This window comes from Triturus cristatus, chromosome 3_1 (genome assembly GCF_964204655.1).
Source record: "Triturus cristatus chromosome 3_1, aTriCri1.1, whole genome shotgun sequence".
In the NCBI taxonomy this organism is placed as follows: domain Eukaryota; kingdom Metazoa; phylum Chordata; class Amphibia; order Caudata; family Salamandridae; genus Triturus; species Triturus cristatus.
Window position 1 is genome coordinate 1,156,591,342 of NC_140583.1, and position 13,602 is coordinate 1,156,604,943.

General features: G+C 47.5%; 1 protein-coding gene across 4 annotated transcripts in view; it reads right to left on the bottom strand.

The window, feature by feature from the left end:
- EI24 (EI24 autophagy associated transmembrane protein) overlaps positions 1 to 13,602 on the bottom strand; it is a 331,213-nt gene that overhangs the window by 168,947 nt on the left and 148,664 nt on the right. For all 4 annotated transcript variants that reach the window (XM_085646022.1, XM_085646025.1, XM_085646024.1 and 1 more), the window contains one exon: positions 7,239 to 7,350. In XM_085646022.1, the coding sequence (XP_085502148.1) occupies positions 7,239 to 7,350 (112 nt within the window). The remainder of the gene's footprint in view (positions 1 to 7,238; positions 7,351 to 13,602) is intronic.

Consider the following 13,602-nt stretch of genomic DNA (forward strand, 5'->3'; position numbering starts at 1 on the left):
CCAGCGGCGATCGGTCTGCTACTGTACATGGGCCCCGACTCGTCGCGGAAACCAAATCGGGCCCCTCAGCTAGAGATTCCGGGCGAGAATAGCTGGCCGCGTCCCTCCTGCTCGAGAAAAAAATCCTGAGCCCAGCCAAAAAGAAGAAAGGTGGCGGGTAGCAGATCGGTGGAAGCAGACAGGGGGAGCATTTCTACACTATCATATCGAGGCCTTTCCCTCCTCCCTCCCGATCACCGTCAGAACCGGAGGCGCTGAAATAAGAAGACACACACAGGGAAGATTGGACTTTCCTAGTCACCTCTCGGGGACATTTTCACCTGACAGAGACACTGCTGATCCGACCAGTGCAGGCTCCAGACAGGACAACGGGTATTCCACACCGGTGGCTGGGCAGCTACTGGGAGGAGGAGGGGGGGCGGCACACAGCACGGGTCACCGGGTACATAGAGGAGGAGCACAGCGCAGGAGCCCACCAGTGAGGGACACGACCGGCATGGGGCGTCAGCGCGCAACTGGCACATTGCAGGCCCCCGGGCCCCTAAGAACAGCCTCCCCGGACCCTACAAATCGGAGGGGGAGACCTCATGCTCAGCGACCATGTCGGTCAAACTGGACAAAGTCCTCACGGCAATAGAACATTCGAGAGTCACCATGGAAAATAAGTTTGGAGAACTCAACCTGCTCCGGGACGACCACAGGAAGTTGGCAGACAAACTTAAACAAGGGAAGACAACATTGCACACCCTAGAACCACAAGTGCAGCAACAACAAGACACCTTAAAAGACCTGCAATCATAGGTGAAGACCCTGGAAAATAAAACCGATGATTTAGAAGGACGCTCCCGCAGGAGCAACATCCGCATCCTAAATCTGCCAGAAGGGGTGGAAGGGACTAACCCTCTCAGATATATCGCAACGTGGATCGCGACGTTCACACCGGCGGGGGAGCTGACCCCCTTTTCCATTGAGAGAGCACACCGGGTCCCGGCTCGCAGGCCACCACCAGGATCACCACCCCGACCATTCCTCTTAAAACTGCTTCATTACCAAGATAGAGACACTATTCTCCGAGCAGCAAGACAACAGGGAACACTTAGTGTGGAGGACAAACAAGTCATGCTATTTCCAGACTACTCAAGAGCCGTTCAGCAACAGAGAGCCACCTTCCTAGCGGTTAAACGCATCCTGCGCCAAAGAATGGATAATATGCTCTGCTATTTCCAGCCCGTCTCAAAATTATTCACGATGGAACCACCCACTTTTTCTTAGACCCCACAGAGGCTAGTACCTGGATAGAACAACGGTTATCAAACCTGGACAATCCCAAGAGCGTGCGGACCTATCGACCGTCAGGCCACCGGAGACGACAAGAGGTGTGGGCCTCTCGGAAGGAGAGATAGGCCCACACCTGTTCACCTCAGAAGAAGAAGGCAGCGACACAAACACTCCCCGCGATGGCTCGATAACACCCCCACTAGTAACCCCCCAAATGGCAGACACATTGATTTGATGCTCCCAAAGCGGCACGATGAACATTAGAGAAGGCATTCAACCGAGACCTCAACACCCAAAAAGGGGACATTGATCAGCACCAAAGAGGCCGTCATGTAAAAGGTCCCAAACAAGGCACGCTTGAAGACTCAATACTGATTTGAACTGCAGCGGTTAGCAGAGAAAGGAAAAGACACCTTCGGGCATCACTAACACACAGTCGAAGGGCGGGTAGCAGCTGGCAGAGACGGACGACCACTTCCCCCAAGCAACGAACTAAAGTTAGCACATGAAGTGCAGTTTGGACGTATCGCCTCCAGTGATAGGTCCCCTAAGTTGGGAACGTTTCCCATTGGTTCACCTTACTTTCCCCCTCTTTCACATTCCCCTAGTACTTCCAGGGGAGCGTATGCACGGAAATGGAAAATATAGTACACAAACAAGTGGGAGGCAGTTTGACGGGAAAGGGGCACAGGAGACGGAAGGGGCACTATGCCAGGAGAAGCACCACCTAGACACTAGACGAAATGGCGAACAAAATCCTTAACACAGATTTAAAAATCATTACATTAAATGTCAGGGCCATGCACACAGCAAACAAACGATGCGCAATCTACGCATACATTAAAAGGCAGCAAGCGCAGATAGCTCTCCTACAGGAGACACACCTGACAGCGATAGAGGTGGATCGCTTACGTTAAAAATGGCGGGGTATTATTTGTGCCACGACATACTCTGCATTTGCCAGGGATGCCCTTATTTGGATTAGACCCGGGATCCCCTTCAGGTAGCAATCACGAGTAGTGGACAAAGAAGGCCGATACTCCCTAATAGTAGGATTACTAGAGGGTATATCAATTCTGTTTGGAAGCAAATACGCCCCCAATGTGGAGAAGGATCAATATTGAATCCGCCTTACTGGAGTGCTGGCACAATACACATCGATACCATGGATGTTTGGGGGGGGGAGGGGTTGATTATAACTGTACCCTAGACATCTGTCTGCGCCAAAACAGACAGAGCAATTTCTAAATTGGGTTAACCACTGGACACTAGTAGATGCCTGGCGGAAGATGTATCCAAACATTAAAATATACTCCTTTAACTCCGCCCCACATAATCTATGGGTGAGGCTAGATAGATTCCTCTGCTCCACAACACCACTCCCCCAAATACAACACACTGAATACCTGGGAAGAGTCTTGTCAGACCATGACGGACACACAGTGATCCTCAGATGGTGACCACCCCACCCCCGTACATATATGGAAGATGCCACGGGAGTGCCTCACTGATCAAGCGTTCTGTCACACGCATGGTGACCACATTCAGGAATACTTTGTACTAAATGCCGGCACAGCGACATCTAGATTAATAGAATTGGACGCGTTTAAGGTCGAAGCCAGGGGACACTGCATCCAACAAATAGTAGGTGTGTGAAAAATACTAGAGCAATCACAGCAAAATGCGGAAACAAGATTGGCGGGCTTAACAAAAAGCATGGACAAAGGGGAAGCTACCCCAGAGCAAGTGGCGGAAGCCAAGACATCTCATGCGGAGGCAAAGAGAGACCTTCGCAAATATAACTTCAGGGTTTACACCGCCAGGGTGCATCGGGAGGGAAATAGGGCAGGGAAACTCATGGCCTGGCTTGTGAAACAAGACCGGACATGAAACCAATCACCGAATTGATAGATACGACGGGCACCCCTAAACAGTCACAAGTAGATATATTACACATCTTTCACAACTATTACACGGGAATCTATCGCGCCCCGACGCCGACACCACGACACGTGTTGACCCATTTCCTCCACTTACTACCTCTGCCCAGCATCTCATTTGCGGACAGGAAGGCATTGGTGGCGAAGATTAAACCCCCGGAAGTAACCCACGCAATCAGAGCACAGGCATGACATAAAGCGCCGGGAATGGATGGCTTTCCCCTTGAATACTATAGCACCTTAGTCCAGTTGACCCCAAGGATTGTATCCATGTACGAGGACGCGCTGAAGAGAGGCGAACTCCCGGGCTCCCTCAGGGAATCTACCCTGGTGACATTCCTCAAGCCACAGAGACCCCACGCTCCCGTCCTCATATAGGCCAATAACCCTGCTCAATGCAGACTGTAAAATATTAGGCAAAATATTGGCGGATCGGTATACCCAAATTCTCCCACAACTGATCCACCCAAACCAAAGCGTTTTTCTCCCAGGACGTAACGTTTCACAGAATATACGCAGGTTGTTCCATATACAGGATAGAGCAAAAGATCAATTCCCACGCGCAGCGTGACTGATTCTGGACCTTGAAAAGGCCTTTGATACACTGCTGTGGCCATACCTATTTGCAGTCCTCCGTAAAATACGCGTCGGACCAACCCTACTGGCGTACACACAACTCCTCTATAAGGGCCTCACATCTAAGGTGAGAATAGGGAAGTACATCTTGCCCCATTTCTGGGGGAACGAGTGACCAGGCAGGGGTTCCCTCTGTCCCCCGTTCTGTTCGCCCTGGCAGAGGAGCCCCTGGCCATATGCTTGCGTCAGGGGGGCGAAACATGGGGTATCCCAATAGCAGACACAGTACACTGCATATCACTATACGCAGATGACCTTCTGATCCATGTTCGAGATGTCACGAGCGACCTTACACCGATAAGGACAATATTACAAGACTTTGCGGAGGCCTCTGGACTTAAAGTCAATTGGGACAAATCTACAATCTTTCCACTAAGCCCTCACTTAGCTCCCTTAGACATATCAATAGGAACCCAGAAACTCATTTGGAGTGTTACAGCACCCCGGTACCTAGGGGTGAGACTATATCACTCACCCGAGGACCTCTATGAGGGGAATCATGGCAAGACCTTTGCGGGGCTGCGTGCGGCGGTCACCTTCTGGAAGACCCTACCCTTGGCCCCCATTGGGCGCATAGCCATAGCAAAGATGATTATGGTCCCCAGACTACTTTACTGCTTCACCAATCTCCCTGTAATACCACCGCGCTCCTTTTTTTCAGGAGCTAGCTACATTACTCACAACATTAATATGGGGTGGTGGTAGACACAGGGTAGACCTAAACACACTGTACTTACCCACAACTCAAGGGGGACTGGGAGCTCCTTCCTTCGAAGCATATTTCTTAGCAGCTCAACTTCAGTGGTTATCTCATTGGACAGCAGAACGCCACATAGGGGAGACGTTCACCGACGACGGCAGAGTACCTCTTCCAGCCATCCAGAGAATACTAATGCCGGGTACCAAACCTATACGCACACACCCTTTACAGGTATCAATAGCCCGCATGTGCATGATGCGAATACATCGTATGTCAAGGGGAAAGCCCCTATACTACCCACTGCTCCCATTAGTAGGATTTCCCCAACGGGAGAAATATTACACTTCCAGGGCCCTCCTAGTATGGACCGATCACGCAGTGACGGAGGTCGAGTCCCTATTTGAGGACGGGCAGCTGAGAACGTATGCCCAAATGAAGGAATGCTATGATCTCCCACCGGGACAGTTCCTGATGCATAGACAATTATTAGATAGCGGCCGACACTACTGGGATCTTAATGCGGGGGAACCACTGACGCACCCGGTAATGCACACTATCCTACGCATGGGTACGGGGAGACACTTAGTCACCTGGCACTACAAAGCGATCCGGGAACTGATCACCACTCCCTTACATGTGTTACAACAGAAATTGGAGGACGAGGTAGGACGGGTGTTCCATGACAGAGAATATGAAAAGGCGTTGGAGTATCCAAAAAAGGTTTCTAGGAACGCACGCTTCAAAAGCATTCAATTCAATATCTTGCATTGCGCATACCTAACACCACACCGGCTCCACCCTTTTTATTCTGATACGCATTTCACATGCCCAGATGCCAGACTCCTGAGGCAAATTTTAAACATATGTTTTGAGACTGTCCCACGATCCAACAGTATTGGGATAGGGTACACCAGACACTCCGAGCGACGGTCAACCTCATGGCCATATCTACATGGGAGGCGTGTGCCCTGGGAGTCTTCCGCAGGCGGAAGACAGAAAAGGTGCAGTGCTGGTTTGCATCCCTAGCCATTTTCTTAGCGAAACGAGGAATAGCCATGCATTGGAGGGCCCCAGCAGGACCCCCAGAAACGGCCTGGCTAGGCTCCATGAAAAAATGGGGGGCGGCGGAGGAAGAAGCACTGAGGGACGAGGAAGTGAGAGGGATACGTAAACATCCCATATCGATGGAATGGGCGCAACTACTATTTCAATTTATACAGGAGGCAACGCCGGAGGAATCACGCATGGCCACTCGATCTCAATCCCAAACTCCACCCCTATCCCCAATAGAACAAACAATAACCAACATGAGGCAGTTGTGTGACACATAAGACCTACGATATACTTGGGCACTACCAGACAAGCTCCTCCGTCCCCGATGGGAGGTGCCCCCCTGGCCCCTCTCTCCTCCACTACACCACACTAAAAGCAAATAAGAATTAGCCACGCAACTGACAGTTACCAAGATACATTCCGACGACTCCCCAATCTCCCCCTCCCCCCGGTTCCCCCCCCCACAGTTAACAGTTCTATGGTTTCCCCCCGAAACTGACCTACCCCAATTGGGAACACAATCATGGACCCTATACAAGAAGATTCACTGGGACAGAGAAGGGGACTAAACACCAACCCACACCTCTGGGAAACCTACTAAAGCAGGCTCCAAGAAACATACAAGTATAAGTCCAAATGAAGGGTAATCCCCATTTAATCTCACTGTACCTTACCCGTGATGTATGATGGGATTGTTGATCCATACTGCAATGGTACCATCCAAAAGCCTGCAATCGCCTGTCAACATGTGTTAATGATGATGTATACCTCTGTACCATGAAATGTGAAATCCCACTCTTGGGAAAGTCAAACACCACCACCCAAGTTAGTGATTAAACAGCTGTACTGGGATCTAGTTCAGAAGGAGACCCTCTCCAGTAGTTTAGGGGGTTCTCTAACAGAGCGATTCTTGTCATTCAAATGGGGTAGGAGTTTTGAACCGTTCCTGGACTATATTGAGTTACCCTTGGACAGAGCTCTTTATCTGAAGGTTAGGTTTGGGATCCTCCCAGTCAACGATTTCACTTCGGGATGGAAAAAGCAGAGTGGCCAATCGATCTCATGTCCTGGTTGCGCAGCACCTACAGAGTCTGTTGCGCATTTCTTTTTTGCCTGCCCAGCATATAGGGTAGCCAGGAGGACCTGGTTAAAACCGCTATGTAAGGGAATGGGCCTTAGATTCCACCGAATGGCTCTGCGGATACTCAGCACTGATACTTCTTCTACTGCTATGGTTTGCGGAGTCGCAAAATATTTGGGTAGTGCTTGGCGGTCACGTATGAGGCGTTGTAAAGCCTCCCCTACTCCCATCTAACAGTGTAAAGACAATGGTTAGGACTTCCACCCTGCCCGACATTGTTCTTATTGTCTTCATATTCTATTCATTTATGGTGTAATGGGAGTCGATGGATGTATTTTATATTGTTATTTCCCTGATCTGTATATTTTTATTGTATTGTATTGCTTATTGTCTTCTTTTATGATAAAACTTTTTATCGAATAAAGAAATTTGAATTTGAAATCCCAATAAGCAAATTTAAACAAAAATAGTAATAAAATAAGGAAAATCAACGCCACCATAATAAAGTTCCATACATCATTCATAAAGAGCCTGGATTTCTTACGCTCACCTTTATTAAACCAACGGTACTCAAAGCAGTAGAGGGAGTAGAGCAAGGCCATGTGGATTAGACTGATCAGCTGTCCAATTACATCAATAGGGAACACGCTTACTATCATTCCCTAGGGAGAAAAGAGTTGAAACTGCTTGTCACTTCTATAAATCATCGCATATACAAAAAGATCATTATCAATCTACGTTACAAAATATAGCATGTTTATGATCATACACTATATGTAATGCAGTCAGACATGTTATGTTATCTGGATTTGTAAAGCGCAACCTATCACCGAGGGAATCCAGGCGCTAGAGCAGGTGTGATGGTTTGAGTGTTAGTTGAAGAGCCAGGTCTTCAACGCCTTGCGGAACTCCAGAAGTGAAGAGGAGACCCTTATGTGTAGAGGGAGGTTGTTTCAAGTTTTAAGTGCGAGGTAGGAGAAGGCTAGGCCTCCTGTTCTGCTTTTGCAGATGTGAGGGGTGTGTGGAAGAGACAGGCAGAGCGTAAGGGTCTGGTGGGCTGGTGAAAGTGGAGGCAGTTGTTGAGATAGACTGGTCCAATGTTGTGCAGTGCCTTTTATGCGTGTCTGAGGAGTTTGAATTGGCAGCGTTTGAGCATCGGAAGCCAGTGGAGATCTCGGAGGTGATGAGTTATGTGGGTGTGCCATGGGAGATCCAGGACAAGTCTAGCAGAAAGTTCTGGATGGTCTGAAGAAGGTTGAAGAGGTGGTTGGGGAATCCAGCATAGAGTGCCTTACCATAGTCAAGTCTGCTGGTGACAAGGGCCTGAATGAAAGTAGATCTTGTACTCTTGGGAATCCATATTTTTTTGAGAATGCACAGTATGTAGAAGCAGGAGGAGCTGACTACATTCACCTGTGTGGCTATGTGGAGTTTACCATCCAAGATGATTCCCAGGTTATGTGCGCGGTCAGAGGGTGATAGTGTTGGACCAGGCTCTGATAGCCACAAGGTAGATTTCCCATGGTGAGTTCTTGTTCACAAAGATCAGCACTTCTGTCTTGTCTGTGTTAAGTTTCAGGCAGTTGGTTCTCATCCATTCTGCTACGCGGAAAATGCATTTGCTGAAGATGGATCTGGTAGTGGGGGACTTGTCTGAAATTGAGAGGATGAGCTGGGTGTCATCAGCATAGGAGATGATGGAGATGCTGTGAGGTCTGATGATCTCTGCGAGTGGTGTTATGTAAATGTTGAACAGGGTGAGACTGAGGGATGATCCTTGAGGGATTTGACAGATCAGGTCCTTGGGCTATGATATGTGATCGAATGGGGGGTCTGACTCGCTGTGTTCTCCTTGTGAGGAAGGAGCATATCCATTCCAGGGCTGAAACTTGTATACCTGTAGTGTGTAACATTTTGATGAGGCAAGAGTGTGGTACGGTTTCGAATGCTTGTGAGAGTTCCAGCAGTATGAGGGAGGCGGTTTCTCCTTGGTCTCGAAGGGTGAGTATCTCACCTGGGGTGTCAATGAGTGCTGTCCCTGTACTGTGATTGCTGTAAACGTCGGATTGGGAGTGGTAGGGAAGACTGTGGAGTTACAGGTAGTTGGTGAGTTGCCGGTTAATTGCTTTCTCTTACACCATTGCTGGGTATCGTAGCCGGGAGATGGGTCGGAAGTTGCTAAGTTCATTAGGGTCAGATTTTTTTTTTTTTTTTTAAGTTGACTGCAGATTCCACTCGTCAGGGAATGCTGCAAACTTGATGGAGGAATTGATATGTGAGTGAGGAATTTGCTGATCACGGGTCCTCCTAGGTTGAAGATATGGTGGGGCCCGGAGTAGACAGTCTTCATGATGGAGGTGGTGTCTCCCTCAGTGAGTGTTTTTATTTGGTTAGGTGTCTGCCTGAGTGGTAGGTGTGCAGGTAGCTGATATTGCCCTAAGGATTGGGTTGCTTTTTGAAGTTATTGTAGACCTTTTCAATTTTGCTGCTGAAGTAGTTTGAAAGGTTGTCATAGAGTTCCTGGGAGGGGGTGATGTAGTTGGTTGAGGCGTCTGGGGTGGTGAATTCCTTAGTGATGTCAAATATCTCTTTGCTGCTGTTGGATCTGGCTTTGATCAGATTTGCGAGGAGCTTCTCTTGGTAACTCCCGGGAGGTGGCGGTAGTGCCTGGAGGAAGACTTGTAGGTTAATATGGTATCATGGGCGGTTCTTCACTTCCTTTCCTGCCCTTCAGGGTGGGGCTGTTGTTCCCTTCAATGTTAAAGTGCATGTGCTACATGAAAGGGGTGTCTGGGTCTGTGGTGGTTGCGCATTTGAGGGTGTCTTTGTAGATGATGGAGAAAACAAGAAAAAAAGGTACAGAGACACGGAGGGCCAGGCAGAGTGGAGGAAGAGGTTGGGCCTTGAGGGCCCGAAAGGGCTTTAGACTGGTCAGAGGACGAGCACCAGGTAAGTGGGGAGCTGGGGCCTAGGCACTTGCTCAATCGGGTTGCATAGCAGTTCGCCATTAAGTAGGTCCTGAGAGGGAGAGGAGCGCAGGGAATAGGGGCAGGGCTAAGGGAGGGGAGGAAGAAGACTCAAGGTAAGGAGCGGGGAGGCAGGAGGAGGGAAAGCCTAGTAGAGGGCTGGGGGAAGATGGTAGGCACAACAGAAAGATGCACAAAGAAAAGGCAAGGAGTGACCGAAAGAGGCACAAAGCAATGAGAATGAAAGAGAAAGAGGCACAGAAGTGTGAGAAAAAGAGAAAAGAAGGCACAGAGAGCAGCGGGGAGGGATAGGCTGGGTTTCAAGAGTCTGAAAGTGCCTTCGAATGGTCTGAGTACCAGTCCCAGCTAAGTGGGGAGCAAGGAGCATAACCTTTTCTTGGTATGCTATGTTCACTACTGTATGTTATGCTGATTTGAAATTTGATATAAAGTATCAAAAATCACAAAATACAACATGATAGGGAGATGACTGGTGGACAGCAGCTGGCTTAGTAACCATTCGCAGACTAGTGAGTGACCATGTCCATATCATCTGTTTTATTAAATTGCCAACAAGATATGGTGGAGCAAGGAGGAGACATCCTTAATCCAATAGAGCAGGGGCCCCCAATCTTTTGCAGGCTGTAAGCAACATTCGCTTATCATTCGAAATGGTGAAGAACTTTGAATGTCAATAGAACATAATACGCATATAAGAATTGCTTTTTAAGATGATTGCTCTGCCTAACATCCTACATATTACCAAAAACTACCCATTCCTGGTTCCTTCCCAATGTTTCCCTTCTTTGTGTGCTTCTCCGGTTCATTTTGTATGGGCAAGTGGGACCCTGTAAGTCTCATTCACCAAATGCACACAGGCCACCTTTGTCTGTGGGCTGGAGATTTCCAACTGTATTCCAGATGATACCACTAACTGAAGGCCTTTTTTGTGATTAGGGAAACATGGGTGTATGACTGAAGTTGAGTGTTCTTGAACCATTTGATCCGTATTCATTGCTATATGGTGCCCCGATCCCCCATGCACTCCCCCAAGATACAAGAATCCCAAACAGTTCCTGGAAAGCAGTCAAACATATTGGTTGGCCGGGTAGAGTGACTGCAGCGACCCCCCCGTGGCATGGAACTTTACTAAAACAGGTGGTTTGGTTGCAGGGCTTTTTCATATATGGGATATTATCAGCATCTCTAAGAGCGGCGATGTCTGGGTGACTAATCACATTAAAATATTTGAACAATTGGTGGCCGATTTCACCCTTTGTAATAGCCAGTTTTATGGGTACCTTCAGCTCAGGTATGCTCTGAAGTGTCATGAGTCAGATTTGCAGGTGGTACCACAATTCCATTCTTTGGAGGCGGAATTAACAATGGAGCAAGTTAAAAAAAAACAGCGCATTAGTTCTTGAGGCTCACTTACCTGCACTTGGTAAGATCACTGGTATTAAAGCCCCCTTGATTATAGGCTGAATGTGACAAGTAACATGCGCAGAGTAAAGTTGGATAGTAATAGGGACTCGTAGGAGCGGATGAGGGAAATCTATTCCCTGGTAGCCAATGGCTTAAGAGAGCAATACAATTTGCACAATCCTTAACAAGCTGACTTCTGAGCTAAAAGACATTTTTTTCGTTTCGTCCAAAATGTCCCATGGGAAGTGTCCGCTACACTCTTGGTAGAATGGAGTGTGGAAGAAAGTCTGCCCTATTGTTTGCAATACGGAAACAAGACAAGGTGAGAATCAAAGCCCAAAGGGCACTGTGTCAGCAGGTCATCAAAGTAGGTAAAAGGAAATAGGAAGAGCACCGGTGGGAGGATATGCTGGCTGCCACCAGGAAAGGGGACCTTGGCACCTTCTGGAATTTGGTCTTGACGGGATGTAGGGGGTGTTTTCTGACCGACACTCAATTTGTTGGCAGCACACTGGGTCACACATTTTTCCTCCCTCCTCTCTCTGAAAGTAGACGTAAATCCTTCCCAGCAAATGATAACCAATATCCCTAGATCCCTAGTAAGAGTGGCAATAGCTAGGATAACACCAAATAAAGCCCACCGGCTAGATAAAATACCAGGGGACATGTACAGGAGCGAATAGATGTTTGAAGTCCATATCGCCTACTAATATTTTACAAAATCCTGGGTGGAGCACCAATTCATCCTACTTGGGGAGTGGCTGAGATAATCCCCATTCATAAAGATTGATCTCCAGCCGATCCCCGTAATTACAAGCTCATCACCCTAATTGACTGCTCCCAAAAAGCTTTTTAGTAGTATACTCCTTGCTCGGTTGCAACTATGGATGGGAGAAAAAGAAATTCTGTCACCCCTCCAGGCAGGCTTCAGAGAGGGTATTAGTACAGAGGACCAGGTATTCCGGTTCAGTTAATTTTCTGGAAGACGGTGGTCCTAAACAAAGGTTAGTTTCATTAGTCGCCGTATGTTCGGCGTTTGACTTAGTACCCTGTACGAATCAATGGCAGATTTTAGCTGAGTTGGGTGTTTCTGCTGGCATACTGACTATTAATCAGATTACACAGCAATGATTTTGTTCAAGTCTGCTGTGGATCCTTGGGTGAACTGATGGACCCCTTTCCTGTGGATCGGTGGTAAGGCAGGGCTGCGTCCTTGCCCCAACCCTCTTTTACCTTTATGTAAACAATTTGATTTCCTTTCTGAATAATTGTGAAGGTGAAGTGCCAAGGTTGGCTAGTATTAAGATTCCAGCATTGATGTTCGCGGATGAAACCCTCCTCATATCAAGGGGTTACAAAAACTTCTCCGCAGTTTTGAGAGATTTTATGTCCAGAGGGGTCTTGAGACACGTGTAGTTAATACAAAATTCATGATTTTAAATCCTGGCCATTCTACTCAAGCTAATCCCAAGCTAAGTGGTGTTCCCTTAGACCGGGTTATTGTTTTTGACCACCTGGGTTGACCCTCACCGAGACTGAAGAGGTCATATTGAAAAGAGAAGGCTTAAATTAACCCAACACAGTGGGGTATTGATAAGAGCGCAAAGCAACTCATATTTCCGTCCAATCTCCCCAGCAATCCAAATCCATAAAATGCAGGCACAAGGAGCTGTCTTGTATGGGGCCGAGCTCTAGGGGCATAAGGTTATTTTTACTCTGCTAGTTAATGAGAACCCTTTCCTATGTTAGCTACTGGGAATACCAAAAACATATGTTAGGTAAAATCTTGCTTTTCTCTGTATCCCACTTTTTATTGGCAATATGGAAGATTAGGCAAAAGATGAACCTCTAAATGTTTGCTTATTTTAACTAATGTATTTATTATATCTAACCAGTTTTATCCTGTCATATGTATACTAAATTTATTTGCTTTTTAAATATTTTACGAGGTTTAATTCATGTCAAGTACATTTATTTGTTCCAGTTTTATGGCAAACAGTGAAAATAAAGTTAATAAAGTAAAGTATTTCAAGGGTCTATAGGTAGATTATGGTCAGCTCCCTTGACCCATTTCCAGAGCCTCAAGGAGAGGTGCGTGGTTGACATTGGTGTACTAGATGACGATGAATCGATTGAGGCAAACATCCCCCAGATTCCTGCCATCTCCATTCGCCTGAGACTTAAATAATTTAAATACCTGCACCATGTCTACTTTCACCATTCCAGATTGGATTGGCCGGTCCTCTTTGACCACATGTTTGCGGTGGTGGTGGCGTGGCACATTGGGTTCCTTCCTGCCATCAGGGCTTGACCAAATATTGCTACACACTGATCAAGAGTACACACACATTTAGTGGATGTCCAAGGTCATACATTTTCTTCTGGCCCCAAACTGCATAGTTAAGAATCATAGATGACTGGAAGGGGAGCAAAAGTGTAAAACTACTGGTTGGACAGGGCAACTTCATCACAAGTAACTGGAGAAGTGCAGAGCTATCTTCTGCGAGTGAGTGTTAGGGTGGG